The sequence below is a fragment of the Chroicocephalus ridibundus genome, chromosome 16 (genome assembly GCF_963924245.1).
Source record: "Chroicocephalus ridibundus chromosome 16, bChrRid1.1, whole genome shotgun sequence".
Classification (NCBI taxonomy): Eukaryota; Metazoa; Chordata; class Aves; order Charadriiformes; family Laridae; genus Chroicocephalus; species Chroicocephalus ridibundus.
Genome location: NC_086299.1, coordinates 7,927,225 through 7,942,830, shown reverse-complemented (window position 1 = coordinate 7,942,830; position 15,606 = coordinate 7,927,225). Strand labels below are relative to the sequence as shown.

At 57.0% G+C, this 15,606-nt stretch overlaps 1 protein-coding gene across 6 annotated transcripts in view; it reads right to left on the bottom strand.

Annotated features, from left to right (window-relative positions):
- AGRN (agrin) overlaps positions 1–15,606 on the bottom strand; it is a 132,381-nt gene that overhangs the window by 9,251 nt on the left and 107,524 nt on the right. For 4 of the 6 annotated variants that reach the window (XM_063353555.1, XM_063353557.1, XM_063353558.1 and 1 more), the window contains 16 exons: positions 15,387–15,521; positions 13,823–13,950; positions 10,961–11,075; positions 10,490–10,609; positions 9,551–9,907; positions 7,806–7,998; positions 6,936–7,151; positions 6,482–6,711; positions 5,880–6,014; positions 5,623–5,719; positions 4,877–5,041; positions 4,354–4,465; positions 3,253–3,264; positions 2,032–2,148; positions 1,556–1,745; positions 732–819 (listed from right to left, as the gene is read on the bottom strand). In XM_063353555.1, the coding sequence (XP_063209625.1) occupies positions 732–819; positions 1,556–1,745; positions 2,032–2,148; positions 3,253–3,264; positions 4,354–4,465; positions 4,877–5,041; positions 5,623–5,719; positions 5,880–6,014; positions 6,482–6,711; positions 6,936–7,151; positions 7,806–7,998; positions 9,551–9,907; positions 10,490–10,609; positions 10,961–11,075; positions 13,823–13,950; positions 15,387–15,521 (2,410 nt within the window). The remainder of the gene's footprint in view (positions 1–731; positions 820–1,555; positions 1,746–2,031; positions 2,149–3,252; positions 3,265–4,353; positions 4,466–4,876; positions 5,042–5,622; positions 5,720–5,879; positions 6,015–6,481; positions 6,712–6,935; positions 7,152–7,805; positions 7,999–9,550; positions 9,908–10,489; positions 10,610–10,960; positions 11,076–13,822; positions 13,951–15,386; positions 15,522–15,606) is intronic. The other 2 variants (XM_063353556.1, XM_063353560.1) reach the window with 1 other exon arrangement.

Below are 15,606 nucleotides of genomic sequence, written 5' to 3'. Positions count from 1 at the left end.
GCCAGACTGCAGTGGACCAAGAGTCTCCCGCAGGAGAAATACCCATCCCAGAGGCTGAAGAGGACCTCAGGCAGCAGCTCTGTACCGGGCTCTGCCTGTCTTCAGAGAGAAGCCCCAAGGACCAGTAGAGCCACGGAGACCTCAGGGTCCGAACACGAACCCCTAGCCCATGGTCAGGGTCGAACAGATGCTGGAGAAAACTGGCCAGGTCCCACAGCAGCGACAACGGCCCGTCCCTGCTGGCAGAACCAACCCTTGCTGTGCAAACAGCCAGGGAGACGAAGGAGCTGGCAGACAGGCGTGAAACCACAGGCAGAGCTCCCTCTCCCCTCAGCACAGCTCACCCAGCCCGCAACCCATTCCTGAGCACCTGGGCAAAGGAAGGCACCAACCAGGAGCAGGGCACAGGCCACAAGAACCATCTTCATGGGGTGTACTCAGCCAGCTTCATCCCCTTCCCAAACCCAGACCATGCTAACCCAGAAGGTGGCCCACACGCTGCAGAACGAGAGCATCCAGACCTGAAGTTGGCCAGGCGCTGCCGTTGTGGGGAAAGCCCTCTGCCAACAAGGCAGCCTTAGAGGGAAGGGCTGGAAGCAAATGCTCACGGCCCCAGTTTGGCTTGCTCCTCTTTGACTTCTCTCTTTGGGCTTCTTCAGTCCTAGCTCTTTCTCCTGCTAACAGCCCTAACTCCTTGGTTTGACCTTTGTTCAGCTCAGCAGCCAAGTTACCTCTTTGTCACGGCATTGTGGTACTCCATATATGTCCTACCATCAAAAGCAATGGCCTCTGCGTCTCCGGCAGCCTTCTCAATGATCACTGGAGGTGGGAAAAAGAAGAGCTGTCAGGCAACGTAGCATGGCCTGTCTGTCCTTGGAGACTAGGAAAAATCCCCCTTTACACTGAGCATTCATAACAGGACGAAGGCATGCAAAAACCTGCCATCCCCTGGGGCATGGCAGCACTATGGCTCTCTAAGCAAGCCCCTGGAAAGGTTTTGCTGTGGCTTTAGAGCCCGTGAGATTGGATCATCTCCCTGTTTTGCAGCCAACTGTCATGAAATCTGCAGCATTGTTGGTTTTCTGGCTGAAGCTGGGGAGGAACCTGGACTTGGTGACGGCCCAAGTCCTAACCTCAGGAGGTAGCGGGAAAGAAACCCTGCTCTGGAGACAGCTAGGCGTTGCTCAGGCCCTCCAGGTGAATCTGCTACGGCACCAAACCACCTTTCCCTGCCCCAGGCTGCTTCAAGCGAGCACAGCAAGCCAGGAGGAGGTGACAGGGCTGGGTGATCTACCCGTGGGCAGCAGGATTTGCCCTGGCCCGTGCAGTGTAATGCCTGCATTTCTGAGAAATGGCGCAGCCCCGACTCCCCGGCAGTGCCAGCCTGCAAATGCCCCAGCTTGTTTCCCCTGGATCCCTCCCAGCAGCCGCCACGAGGACAGGATCTCAGGCGGTGCACTGTCCTGCTGCCACCAGCTAGTCATCGAAGACGTTTCATGGCCGCATCTGGCTAGTGGGTGAGGGTCCACGTCCAGCCCTACCCTGCCCATCTCACCTTTCTCGCAGTGAGCCCCGGAGAAGCCCCGCTGGCAGGCACACTCGTAGCTCTCTAACCGGGGGCTGCAAGTGCCTCCGTTCTGGCAAGGATTGGGTTTTCGGGTACAGGGGTGGCCTCGGAAGGGGGAGATCTCAATGGCGCTGCGGATGTTCTGCTCCTTCAGCACAGGCACCCCCTTGATGGAGATCTGGCAGGAAGGAGCACAAGAGTGAGCCTTCACCGCCCCACCTCTCTGTAGGGCTGGCGGGGGGACAGACGCCAGCAACACTGGGGGAAAGGGAGAGACGGGAATCCAGCCCCAAGCCCCACGTATTCCTGTGATGGACCCCCACCACCCCTGCTACCACTTTTCAACTGGGTGCTGCTGGGGCAGCCCTCTCCCAGACTTGTCTTCACCGTCCTCCAGCGATGGCAGTGCAGATGGCACGTCTCCCAGCCAGACGCCTGCCCCAGGCTGCCCAGTAAGGCCTTACCCTCTGCACAGCTCCATCGAAGCTGGTGGAGATGGCGGCTGCTCGAGCTAGCTTGCTGAAATCAGGGGCTCCCCCAACGTAAAATGGCTCCTTCAGGTTCAGGAAGGTGTGAGGCACCTGGGGAGGAGAGGGGAGAAGATGAGATGGAGAAGATGTCAGGCTATCCCAGGCAGCACTGCAGGCAGAGCGGGCACCCTTGCACAACCAGAAGCTGGGCTGGTGGGAAGGAAAGCAACACCCGCCGGTCCCCCATGCTCCCTCCCTCACGGCATGGGCTGTGTCCTGGGGCAGGGCTGGCCGCCACTAGCCAACTCTATGGAGGCCAGAGGAGGAGAGCCCCTTGGAAAGGATGCCAGGGGCAGGCAGGCAGGAGGTGGCCTTGGCATCCCGCCTGGGACCAGGTCCCCACCTTCTCCTCTGCTCCCTGTGCTGCTCCTGCTGGCCGCCCTACGCTCCCCACCCCGTACACCCTGCAGCCTCCCTGCCCTGCAAATACTGCTTCAGTCTCATCAGGACTAACGTCTGAACCCAAACTCATACCGGAGGGTTTCAGTTTGGGTTCATCCGGCTGCTACAGGTCCCCTATAGCAAATGGCTCGAGGAGGTTTCTCCTGCATAGACTCATCGCACGTGTTGGGTTGGAAGGGACCTCTAAAGGCCATCTCGTCCCACCCCCCTGCAGTGAGCAGGGACATCTGTAACTAGACCAGGTTGCTCAGAGCCTCATCCAGCCTGGCCTTGAATGTCTCCAGGGATGGCCATCTCACGTGGCTGTGAGTTTGGAGGAGAATGACCCCCCTCCTCGCTGTCACCCAGCAGCCCCAGTTGCCCACCACCGCAAGTCCCAGGTGAGTCTTCAGCCACACGCTTCACCGGGCACATGACAGGAGCGATGTCCCCTCCTGTGCGCCTGGGACGGACCCAGAGGCACAGCAGCGAGGCAAAGATGGAGTTATATGAATCACTAGCTAATGCTTGGTGGAGTTAACACGAGAAACATGACCGGATTAATTGAAATGCTTCCAAAACAAAATGTAACAACTGGCTGAAAATTAATGACGGAAGAGGAAACGAGTGCCTCTAATCTACAGAGATCCTAAAGCTGCTTGGTCAGATGGGAAGGGGAGTGGGTGAAACACTGAGATCTGAATGGAAAACAAAAAGGAACAACGTGCCAATGGCAGATGAGATGGAGGTACAGTGGGTCATACTTATCTTTACCTTACGGGATTTCTGGGATCCAGACAGCAGGGGAGGGAAAAATACAAATGAAAATCAAAGGGAGAGAGAGAGAGAGAAAGAGAAAAGGGAGATCAGTGGGTAACATCGTAACATGCAGGGCTGCAAGACCACGGCTGCCACCAGTGCCCGCGGTGGCCAGGGACGGGGAAGGGGAGCTGCAGAAGACCACAGGAGGGGTTGCTGCCACCCTGCCAACCAGGGGCAACCCTGCTTGGAGAGAAGCTCGAAAAGACGAGAGTGAGGGGAGGAAGACATCATCCCTTCGTTTTGCAGGAATGCTGCATAACCTTGATGCTGCGCTATGTGGACCTTAAGGATGAGTTCAGCAGCAGTTGCGGCTTTTCAGTATCAGCTTCCCCGCTGGAAAGGCGGATGAAAGGCAGGCCAGTGGCTTTGCCATGAAACCCTGGGGAACCGCTGTTTGTGTGGAGACAGAAGTACAGAGGGGACAGGACACGGGAGAAATCAGAGAGGTAAGCTGCCAGCTTGGGAACAGAGGAGAAGGCACCGATGGATTCAGCAGCAAAGGCACAACGGGGCTTTCACTACTCCCTGACCTCCTCCCGGCCGGGCTCCCAGCACTGGGGAGGGCTCTGGAGCATCACGGGCACAGGCTGAAACCCACACGGGGCCAACACAGTGGCTACCGCTTCCCTTGGCTGCAAGGGTGCCTTGCGTACCTGCCCCGGTACAGGGAGACTCGGGGACCTGCAAAAAAAGGGGGTGCGTGCATGTGTGCGAGGGGGACTCAGTCAAACACATCCCTGAGACCAAAGCCCCAAGAATCAGGGCGTGCGTGTCACTGGGAAAGGGGCTGCAGCTCTGTGGGGTGGGGGACAAGGAGGGAGGAAGAGCTGGAAGAGGTGTGCATTGCTGTCCTACAGCTGCAGAGCAGCTAAAGAGGGGCAGGCGAGCTCTGCCCTGCAGCGTCCTTTATTCCCCAGGTCTTGCCCACTCCTCCTCCACCCTTAAAGCCACGCAACACAGGGATTAAAAGCCCATGAGCCTGGGAATTTCATTTCACACACGAGAGGAGCAGGGCTGGAAGCCCAGAGAGCTCTCCCTTGCTCATCAACGTACCGGTGACTCTCCCATCACCCTCTCGCCGTTGTTGATCCGCATTACCCCTTTGCGCCCATTCCTCTCCAACAAGACGCTTATCCAGGTGTTGAGGGGAACCGGCTCTTTGCTCCTGGTGGTGAGAAGAGAGGAGAAGACACATGGGTGAGAGCTCTGCTGTCACCACCTGCAAACACGGTGCTGGAAACATCCCCTGATCAGCTTGGGCTGCCTGGGCCACCACAGCTTGACCAGCTTGGGCTGCCCCAGCTCGCAGCCATGCAGAGAGCCCGGCATCATCCCGGGGAAGAGGTACAAGCCCAGCTCTGCCCTGCCCCACGTCGGGACAGCCGACCAAGAGCCATCACTGCAAACAGCCAAGGCCGGTATGAAGCCTGCTAGCCCCTGCTTCCTTACAGTTTTCTGGGATGGGGAGCTCAAAGCCAGTGCTGGACACTGAAAGCCACCACCGTCCCTTCTCCTGCCTCTGTCACCCACCACCACCACCCTGACGAGTGGGTCCCCAGCCCGCAGCCCACCCTACCTGAGCACAGCAGCCCCTTTGCCCAGGTCGTATCTGTACTCCAGGTAGCCATCGTGTAAGGCCAGAGAGACAAAGTCCCCTTTGCCATCTGTCTTCTGCCCATTGTAGAAGATCATGCCGCTGGGGTTCTTGGCCAGGAACACAACTTCCATGGACATTTTGTCCCTGAGGAGAGAAGGATTATGGATACCCTCTAATCCAGCTGCCCATGTGCTCTCTTCCCTCCACCCCTGTGTGACAAGTCCTCCGTGGAAGACCTCTGCTTGCCTTGAGACTACAGGTATGGAATCATAGAATGGTTTGGGTTGGAAGGGACCTTAGAGATCATCTCGTTCCACCCCCCTGCCCTGGGCAGGGACACCTCCCACCAGCTCAGGTTGCTCCAAGGCCCGTCCAGCCTGGCCTTGAACCCCTCCAGGGATGGGGCACAGAGATAGGTATGGCAGAGATGCCACTCCTGTAAGGCACCCTCGCCAGGTGAGAGACACATCTGCCACGTTCAGGATGCTGCTCTGCGGTGCCTATTTCCCCAGCCCAACCCAACGCCAAGCCCCAGGGAGCGTTGCTGGCTCAGTTTGGCTACAGGGATTCTGGCGATGCCAGTCCCTCTGCACAAAACCTCCAAAACCTGGCGAAAGGGAAGACCTCTAGGGAGAGCCAGCGAGGATCAGAGCACCAGTTCTCTCCCCAGATCAGCCACGCAGGCGATGCGCTCCCCTGCCCCTCTCCCGTTCCCTGGCACTTACTGCAGGTCAGGAACGAAGGTCTGCAGCCCATTCAGCTCCAGGTAGGAGAAGCCATTGAACTCCGGGAGGAAGGGCATGGTGTGGTCCTGCTCTGTCACTGGGCACAAACGAGGGAATGGTGAGGAAGAGGAGGCAGAGCAGCTTCAGCCAGAGCCACAGCAGGCAAGAAGGCCTCCTGGCCACCCAGGCTGGGGAAATCAGCACCTTCAGTTCCACCCCCTTCCCCAGACCCGCTCCTCTGCCAGCTCCCGTCCCACCTAGCTCGCAGAAGTCTCCTTCCCGGCCCATGGGACAGGCGCACAAGGCACCTCCCTCTGGCAGCACCAGGCAGGTGGCAGAGACGTGGCAGGGCGTAGGGTCACAGGGATTCTTCTCGTCAGCACACGTTGGGCCTGCAGCAGAAAAGGCAGCCTGTCACATCAGCATCTCACACCAACAGCCACCAGGCACGATTTTGGCCAGCGACAAATGCCTCTGATGCCTCCTGATGGCCCTGACAGCATCTTTCTCCTGTCTCAGGTTGGGTTCCTGTGACCCAAAAAGCCTCCCCGCAGTGGACCCTTGCCAGACTAAGCTTTGTGCTGCCCCTAAAATGCAAGGGGAAATTTTTTTGTGCATGAAAACAGACAGATCCCAACCCTCATCTCATGTGCGTATAGGTCTACATCCTCAATTTATGGTCTTCACTGGATGCGGCTTTGTCCTACGCTTCTCCCTCTAACCCACTGCCGGCAGTCCACACCACATCTCCCCCCACTGCAGCTCCCAGCAGGAGCCCCAGAGGCTCTGGGAACCCTCAGGACCAGCCAGTGGGATCAGGACCCCCAGCAACGTGCTGCCTGCAGCCCCCTCCCCGTACCGGTGTAGGTGTAGAGACACTCGCAGTGGAACATCTCTGCCTCCTTGACATGGCAGATGCCACCATGGTGGCAGGGGTTGGGGTGACAGGGGTCGTTGCCGCACTCGCCCACCCCGCTGCCATACAGCACATCACTGCCTTTCTCCCGCAGGTCGTACATCTGGTTGTTCACGTCCAGGAGGCGGATGCAGCCCTTCAGGCCGGTTGTAGCCGCAGTACGATCTGCCACCCTGGGGGGACGAGAGGACAAAGTGGGCCGGGGGTTTTTGTCCCCGAGGACAAAAACACAGAGTCCCTCCAAGCACCTGGGTCAGGCTGCGCTCCCCAGCAGGGCGTTAAGAGGTCCCCCAGACCCAGAGAAGCCCTGGTTCTACAACAACCCTCCAGCCTGGAGCCCGGCAGAGGGCTGCAGCCACCACGGATGCTCTGCCCGCGGTCCAGCGCCCACACTCACACAGCCATTTGGTCCTCCGGCGCTCCCCCGATGAAGAGGTCTGTGTCGAGGTTGAGCCCGTCGGTGCCCGTGGGGCTCTCCCCACTGACGTGGGGCTCCCCGTCGACAGACAGCATGCCGCTGCGGCGATTGCGGTTCACCACTAACTGGTGCCACTTGCCAGGCTCAACGCGGACCTTGCTGGTGATGATGCCCGTGCCAGAGCCGGTGTTAAACCTGGAGCAGAAGAAGGGGAAGCCTTTGTGCCACCCTGCAGAAAGGTGACATCTGTGCCACGGGGCTGCTGCATCCCAGGGAGAAGCCGGGAGCACTCGTCAGTCCCCGTCCCTCCCCACATCTGGACCAGGCTGCACTCAGGACACACAGCCATCCCCTCGCGGAGCATCGGGACCGGAACATCTCATCCGGACTTTGCAGCCTCCAGAGGTTTGCCCTCCACCTCACTTCATTCCGAATCTGTGCCTTTGGCTTTCGGAACTGGAAAAATCATTTCAGCTCAGATTTCTGGGGCTTTTCTCCTTTTCTTTCTTCCCCCCCACCCCCCCCCCACTTCCAGTACAAAAACAGTGCCAAAAAAAGACCTCTCACTTGCTCAAAAAAAAAAAAATCAACCTCCCACACCTTTTAGCTTTTCAAAATTCAAACTGAAATAAGTGAATTAACTTTGTTGAAAAGTGTCACGGGGAACAAGTCCCCTTAGTATTACTTTGGGAAAAAACAGCCCTCCTCTTCTTGTTCACTTGATGCTACTGTTTCTTAGCCGGCAAGTTCGAGCCCAGCATCCTCCCAGTGTTCTGCAAGAACCATTCTGGCAAGAGGGGCTGCTCCTCTTCCTCCACCCCACACAGGGCTGAGGGGAAGGGCACCCACCTGAGCTCCACGAAGCCGCCCACCAGCGCCAGGGAAATGAAGTCCTTGCCTCGGTTCTGCCCGTTGTAGAGCAGGAGCCCGCTGAGCTCCACGGTCCTGAACTCCATGGCGATGCGCACGGTGTGGTACGCCTTCATCATCTTGAAGGCCAGGTAGGACTTGCCACCGAAGCTGGGGATGAAGTACCTGATAGCTGCAAGAGAAAGGAAGAGGGGATGAAGTAGAGGAGGGAAGAGGAGGACGGAGAACAGACAGAGGCCTGATGTGAGCCTGTGAACACTTTCCTACCCACACAAGCAAAGAGAGCTCTTGCAATGGCAGAAAGAAGCTCACTTTCTCCTCGGGCCCCATGCTCCTGTGCAATTATCCCCTGTCACTGCCTCCCAGACACTCGTACTGACTCCTCTCGTGATGGCATGTCCCCCAGAGACTGCTCCCAGGCTTTAGAGATCTGTGGTATTGCTCCCCCAGGACTGAGCTTCAGTGGTGTCCCAACCAGCTCCTGGTCCCAACCCGTGCTGCTGGTCCTCCCCGTGCCCAGATGTCGCCTCCTCTGTGCCCTCACCGGAGCTCTGCTGCACACACAGTTCCTCCTAACTCAACTTCCCCGCTCCTTAGATAATTTTTATCTCTCCTCCCAGAATCCCACTGGACAGATTTGCATTTATCACCCCAGGCTTTTATTTAGTGCAGCTGAGATTTTCCAAGGGATCTGGAAGGCCGAGCCCTATTAAAACTAACAGGGCTGGACACCCACATCCCGTAGCATCTTTGAGCGCTTCAGCTTATAGCTTTAGGGACAAAGCTCTTCGGGAATAAGCCCTCACAACCACCCAGAGTCCCCGTCGTGACACGGAATTGCCCGTGGGAGCTCACAATAAGTACGAGCAGCTCTGGTTAAGCACGCTGCTGCCAGTCTGCGGCTGTTTGCTCAGCAGCTCTGGGCGCTGGGGAGTAGAGCCTGAATTATCAGCACACGTCTCCTGGTGTTCGAGAGGACAGTTAGTACCTGTCTCTGTTAGACTCCAACTAGCAGTCAATAGCTGCAGGAGCTACGAGCGACAGCGCCACAAGCTGAGATAACAAAAGCAGAAGCTCACACTCCCCGTGCTTTGGGACACGGGTGTATCAGAAGTGGAGCCAAGGAAGAAATCGCTCCTGGCACCTTCTTCCCCTGCAGCCTTGCCGTGCTCGCCTCTTAAACGCACAGTGCGCGCGCAGCCTGTTCTTGGCAGACTTAAAATCCCAGAATCACAGAATGTTTGGGGTTGGAAGGGACCTCTGGAGATCACCCCGTCCCACCCCCTGCCAGAGCAGGGTCACCCACAGCCGGTGGCACAGGAACGCCTCCAGGCGGGGTTGGAATGTCTCCAGAGACGGAGACTCCCCCACCTCTCTGGGCAGCCTGTGCCAGGGCTCTGCCACCCTCACAGCAAAGAAGTTCCTCCTCATGTTTAGGTGGAACTTCCCGTGGTCAAGTTTGTGCCCGTTACCTCTTGTCCTGTTGCTGGGCACCACTGAGAAGAGCCTGGCCCCATCCTCCCGACACCCACCCTTCAAGTATTTATAAGCGTTGATAAGATCCCCCCTCAAAAAGCCGGTTAAATTGACTCCTGCAGTGCCTCCTGCCCGGTGCCCGTGCAGTGCCAGTGCTAGTTCTTGGGCTGGGATTGCCTGTGCCCCCACGGCTCTCCATCGCCGTGCAGTCAATGTGGGATGGATAGACACGGGTCAGAGACACTTACGTTTTTCACAGACGGCTCCCCCTTTGCCTGCTGGGCAGCTGCAGGTGAATTCCTTCCCGTCATCCTCACACGTGCCACCGTGCAGGCAGGGGTGAGAGTCGCAGGGACGCGAGGGTTTCCTCGTGGTGGGGGGATGACGCGTGGGTTTCCGCCGGGTGGTGGCCGGGAGGGTGGAGGTGGGTCTCCTGGTGCTCCCAGCTCCTGCCATCTTGGCGTTGGGTCGGCCCGCGGCTTCTGGGCGCAGGACGTGAACGGTGGTGGCAGCGGCGGCTGTGGTGTACCTCCGTGTGGTGGCGGGTGCCATGGTGGTGGCCGTGGTCGTGGTCACGGTGGTGGTGAAAAGCCTGGGGATCCAGTCTGAAACACAGCAAGACGCAGGTAGAACCCGGTGCTTTGCAACCCTCTCTGGGGGCAGGGGAAGCCGCTGGGGCTTTTGGGGGGAGATGGCAGCAGGGAGGCACGGACCCACACTACTGCACGCTCAAAAGCCCAAGAGCCCTCTCCTCTCCGCTCTCCAGGCTCCAGGGCTCCCGCTTAGAGCACGGAAAAGGTGCACGGAAAGGAAGGTGCACGGACCTTTCCTTCCTGGAAAATCAAGTGGTTTGGGTTTATCAGCAGGAGATCGCATGGACCGGGCTGGCCACTCCCTCAGGAGCACCAGGACTGTGGGCAGTGTCACATGGCCACGGTGCAGCACTGCCACTTGCCATGGGCTGTGGAAGAGGGGAGCAATTTTACCCCCTTTATGGCCTTCCTGAGTTGAGAACAAGTCCAGGCAACACGGACTAACCTCTGAGCCCTGGCTCTGGAGAGCACTGTCTGGGGAAGCATCGCTTACTGCTACAGATGAAAGGCCCTGGCAAGACCAGAAGAGCCAGCCTGCCCCTTTGAAAGCCTAAACCAAGAGATGGGGACTGACCACAGACAGAGGAAGCTCACCAAAATCCATGAATTTGACATGCTCCTGCTGGGGCTTCTTCACCAGGATGGTCTTCTTCTTGGAAGCTTTGATCTGCTTCAGCAGGGCTCCTTGGACATCAGCTGCCGTGTAGGAAGTGGCTGATCACAGCCAGGAGGAGAAAGGAGAAAGGCAGGAGTGAAGGTGCAGTCCCACCTAGCCGTTTCCCCCCTCATGACCTCCCCACGATGCATCCGAATCATTCCTTTCCCTAGGACAATGCTTCCGGCCTTCCAGGCACCAGCTTAGGGTGCACCTCCTCCCAGCTCTTCTCACAGCATCTGAGTTGATTTTGCCTGACACCAGACATAGCCCCAGTAGATTTTAATAAGGTTTTTTCACTCTTACTGGCTGCAGGTGTGTTTCTGTGCTGGCAGCCCCACTGGGAGTGCCCGCTCCCTCCTCGGGCAGACGGTGATGCCGCAGCGAATCACCACTGGGAAGGGTCTTACCAGGGTCAAAGTGGGACTCCACAATGACACGGACAGCGCTGCTCTGCCCCAGGTCTCGGACACGGATGCTCTTGAAATCCTTCTTAACGTCAGAATTGCGGAAAAGCTCATCCAGCTAGTCAGTCGGTTGGAGGGGAAGGAGAAAAGAGAAACAAACTGATTAACGGGGAGATGCTAGGACACAGGTGCTTTCAGTAAAATATCTTGAGTCTCAGCAAGTCACCTTGGTTTCAACCCACAGGGGTTTGCATCCAAACCTTTGCAAGACATCCCACTGACACCTGCAGGGTGATAATTTCAGATGGTCCCTATTCTTTATGGCCAGGATCCAGAAATAGCATGGGGAAAGGGAGCTATCCCCATCGTACCCGTCGTGAAGAAGAGCAGAACGGAGCCAAACCAGAGACACCTTGCAGTTCATATAGGGATTTTCTATTGTGTGGCATCTAAGTCTTACTGATCTCTTCTAAAGCTGTGTAAACCTGCTTAGGCACTTCGGAAAATCCCATAAGGCATCATTCTGCATCGTTAAGTACCTGACTGCCTTTTCAAACTTGGCTCTCAGATGTTGCAGGATTTGTCTGAAGTCACACGAAGGAGACAGTGACAGCCCAAGGCTTGCAGCAAGTCAGGGCTTTAACACCCCTGCTAGCTATCTGTCCAGCCTTGCGTTGGACCAGCACCCGTCACAGCTAGAGGCCACCGCTTCCTTCCCTTGGCTTCAAGGCAAAGGCAGAAGAAAGTAATTAACTGACTAATCATCCCATGGTATGGCCCCCCCTATAAATTCAGGTACAGCGATCTCAAGAGCAGATCACAGCCATGGGCATTTTCGCAGGTGGGCTGCACAGGGACAAGAGGTCTCTGCAGCACAGGGCTGTGGCAGGAACTCTCAGCCCAGCCACAGGTGGACCCTGAGACAGAGGGGTCTTCATGGAGGGTCGACATGGACCTGTTGGAGCAGCTCCGGAGGAGGGCCATGAGGATGATCCAAGGGCTGGAGCCCCTCTGCTGTGGGGACAGGCTGAGAGAGCTGGGGGGGTTCAGCCTGGAGAAGAGAAGGCTCCGGGGAGACCCCAGAGCCCCTTCCAGTCCCTGAAGGGGGCTACAAGAAAGCTGGGGAGGGGCTGTTTGCAAGGGCATGGAGCCATAGGACGAGGGGCAATGGTTTAAACTAGAGCAGGGCAGGTTTAGATGAGACATCAGGAAGAAGTTCTTCACACTGAGGGTGGTGAGACACTGGCCCAGGTTGCCCAGAGAGGTGGGGGAGGCCCCATCCCTGGAGACATTCAAGGCCAGGCTGGATGAGGCTCTGAGCAACCTGATCTAGTTACAGATGTCCCTGCTGACTGCAGGGGGGTGGGACGAGATGGCCTTTAGAGGTCCCTTCCAACCCAACACAGTCTACGATTCTATTTCCCCATGCCTTCATTTCCCCCAGCCTGGGAGAGCAGAAACCAGCAGAATTTCCTGCCTTCTCAGGGGGTGAGAAGGGATGAAGCAGTGAATGAAGCTTTTGTGTGCGTGTTTGCATCCTCAGAGAGAAGCCAGGGTTGTATTGGGAAATATTGCTATTGCGATACGGAACTGCACGAACCATATGGTCCATATGCCAGGCACACATCTGCTTATATGACTGTATCTGAGGCCTTGCCAACTTCTAAGTGCAGCTTGGAACCAGCTCTAACGACGTTGATCTCCTTGCAAAGATGCTTTGTGTTTGCTGTGCCACGCTGCAGGCTACAGGATGATGTTGTTACCCCAACCCAGCGCTTCCTTGGCGTACCCATATGTACACACTGCCACGCAAAGCCCACCTTCTCCAAGAGCTGGCAATTGCAGGGGGGTTCTCCTTAAAGGTGGGAGGACTGGATTTACACAAGCTGCTTCCCAAAGTGTAGCTGAACTAGAGGGGCAAAGGGCTTTGGGGCACGTTTTTGTCTAAGGGCTTTTCATGGAGATAAGGACACTTTGGGAAATGCAGGGCATTAAGGCATAACCTCGCATCTAAACAGCCCCATTCCCAATATCAAGCAAATAAAGGATAATTTCTGACCCAGTACATAACAAAGGATGGGACCCACTGACGGAGCACATGGTAGAGGCTAATAACGCACGTAGATTAAAAAGAGATCAGACAAATTCACAGAGGGTACCTCCTAGACAGAAGTGGTGCATCATCTCCTTACACTTAAGTGCCCACCCCATGAAAGTGCTGGCCCTGGCGATAAGCCGTGTTCACTCCCAACTTTCGTGGGTTAAGTCCATTTAAAAAAAAAAAAACAAACAACAAAAACCCAAACAAGGAGCAACGCTCCTCCAAAGCGCTCAACACGCTTTGCAGATAGGTCTCTGTGCTCTCATCAATGACAAGCCATGGCCTCCCCTGAAGCCATCACGAATGAGAAGGCAAAGCAGGAGGAAACCCAAAGTGGTTCCCCCGGTGGGGACAGCGGAGCGTCTGCAGTTACAGAGGGTGGTGTGGGCACAGGACACTGCAACACGCACCCAGGGAGCGGTGCTCAGAAAGCAAGACAGCACTTGGGCCCTGCCTTGCCAGGGTGGTGGAATGAAGCACAGAGGTGGGCAACCTTCTGGCACCTTGGAGGCCACGTGGAGGCGAGCAGGCGAGTGTGCCACAGGCTGGCTCCTTGTGGGAACCCGGCCACTGGAACGGACAAACCCGCATATTAGCAGCAGCTCGGAGAACTCCTGCTCACTTGAGAAGGGGAGGACTGTGTTTCTGGAAGTGAACATTTAGAGGTTTATCATCTGTCCACCACAGTGGGCAGGGTCCTCTCTTGTTTTGCCGAGGCCAGGAAAGCCCTAGGCAGACCCCAAAATCAAGTGCAAAGGACTCACCGCGCTCTCAATGCTCCTGGCCGTCTCCCCAAAGAGCTCTGACTTGGGGTCAGCCATCTCAGGCGTGTAGAACAGCTCCTGGCCTTCCACCTCCTCCAAGATGAGGACTCCTTGGAAGACTTTGGTAGCTATGGGAGGGAGGGTAAAGAAGACAAACGCCTTTAGTCGGCTTGCGGGCAGGGGACAGGCGTGTGGCTGAGAGCCGCAAGGAGCGTTCGAGTCCCTGGGGGGGAAAGGGTGATGGCAGTGTGCGGGTAGTGCCAGTGTTGGGGTTAGTCTGGATGGGTCTGGGAGAGCGCCATGGAGGATTAGTATCAGAGGGTGCTGGAGCAGATGGCAAAGACCAGGCTGGAGATGGCAGCTTTTACCATACGGTTTCCTCTGAGCTCCGGCCCGGATAGCAGCCCCCCTGCACCGGCTGAGTAACAAGAGAAAGACGTTAGCCAGAGCAGCACATAGTCAATACGGCAGGATCAGACACGTGCATGCAAACAGGGGACGGAGGAGGGCAAAGTGCGGACAAGGAGAAGACCTGTGCTGGGAGAGGAAAGTAGAGACCCTGCCAGCTAACAGGCTGTGGCCAGCTTTGCAAAACCAGACCGAAACTGCAAGAGGAACCCAAGGTGTGGTTCCCTTCCAGGGGAGCTGTGGGAGTGCAGAGGCAGCTACAGGAAGATCCTCACTGGGGGTAACCATATGGGAGGATCCCAGCAGCTGTCCTTTCTTAGGTTAAAAGGCGAATGCAGTATCCAGAAGAAACGGGGATGTCCTGCTGGAAACCCCAAGGAACAGGGACAGTTAAGAAGGGAACAGGGAAGTTAAGCTCAGGGAACAGCGAAGAAACATTTGGATGCCTCAAAGCAACAACTTTTAGGGTAATGAGGATGTTATGTACAAGACAACCAATACTCTGACCGAGCAAAGGTCGCTCTGTGTTTCCTCAACGTGGACAGTGAGAAAGGCACTCTAAGCAGGCAAGACAGATCCTGCCCAGGTCCTGCGAGCAGCGCACACCCCTGGCAACCACAGCATGGGTCAAGAAGCTCAGACTCCCCAGGAAGCCCAGCAGGGGCACTGGGGCTACAGCTGCTCTCCCCGCTGCCCTGGCACCAAACTGGTCCTGGTCCAGCCGTCGATGGAGATAAAACGGGTATCCAAGCAATTCCCTCATCCTCCCTAGTGCTGGTTGTGAGCTCTGCAGAAGCTGGGGCAAAACACTGGTCATAGTTTTAAGGCTGCAGCAGTTAAGGAAGAAAGTGGTCACCTAAGTGAAGAAAACTGCGGAGTGCCCTGGCTCCCCATGCGAGCAGCGGCACGTGGGCACATCTGGTGGCTACCATGGCTCAGCACGTCCCCATGAACATCCCCTCAGGGACACGCCAGCCCCCAGACTGGACGCAGGAACCATGCTCACCGCCAGCTGGGCAAGCAGGGCACCACACTGCTCTCCCCGCCGGGCAGCTCCCCGTGGCATCTCTCCCTCTCCTGTACCCTGCAGGAGCTCAGCCCGACTCCTGACCACCCCAAGGGACCCCACGGAACCCAGCCCTGAGGACAAACTCACCCGGACAGTTGCTGCCTTCCGCATCAACAGCCGCGGTCTTGCCATCAGAGCAGCATCCCAGCGGGGTGTTGTAACACGTCGCCCTCTCGACGGCTGGGGTGGAAGTTACCTGGCTTTCCTCCACCTCCTCTTCCCCTGCAGGGCATTAAGAGGAGCAAGACCTCACCTCTGTGCCAGAGAATGAGGCCAAGACAGAGAATGTCATGAGAGACAGGGTATG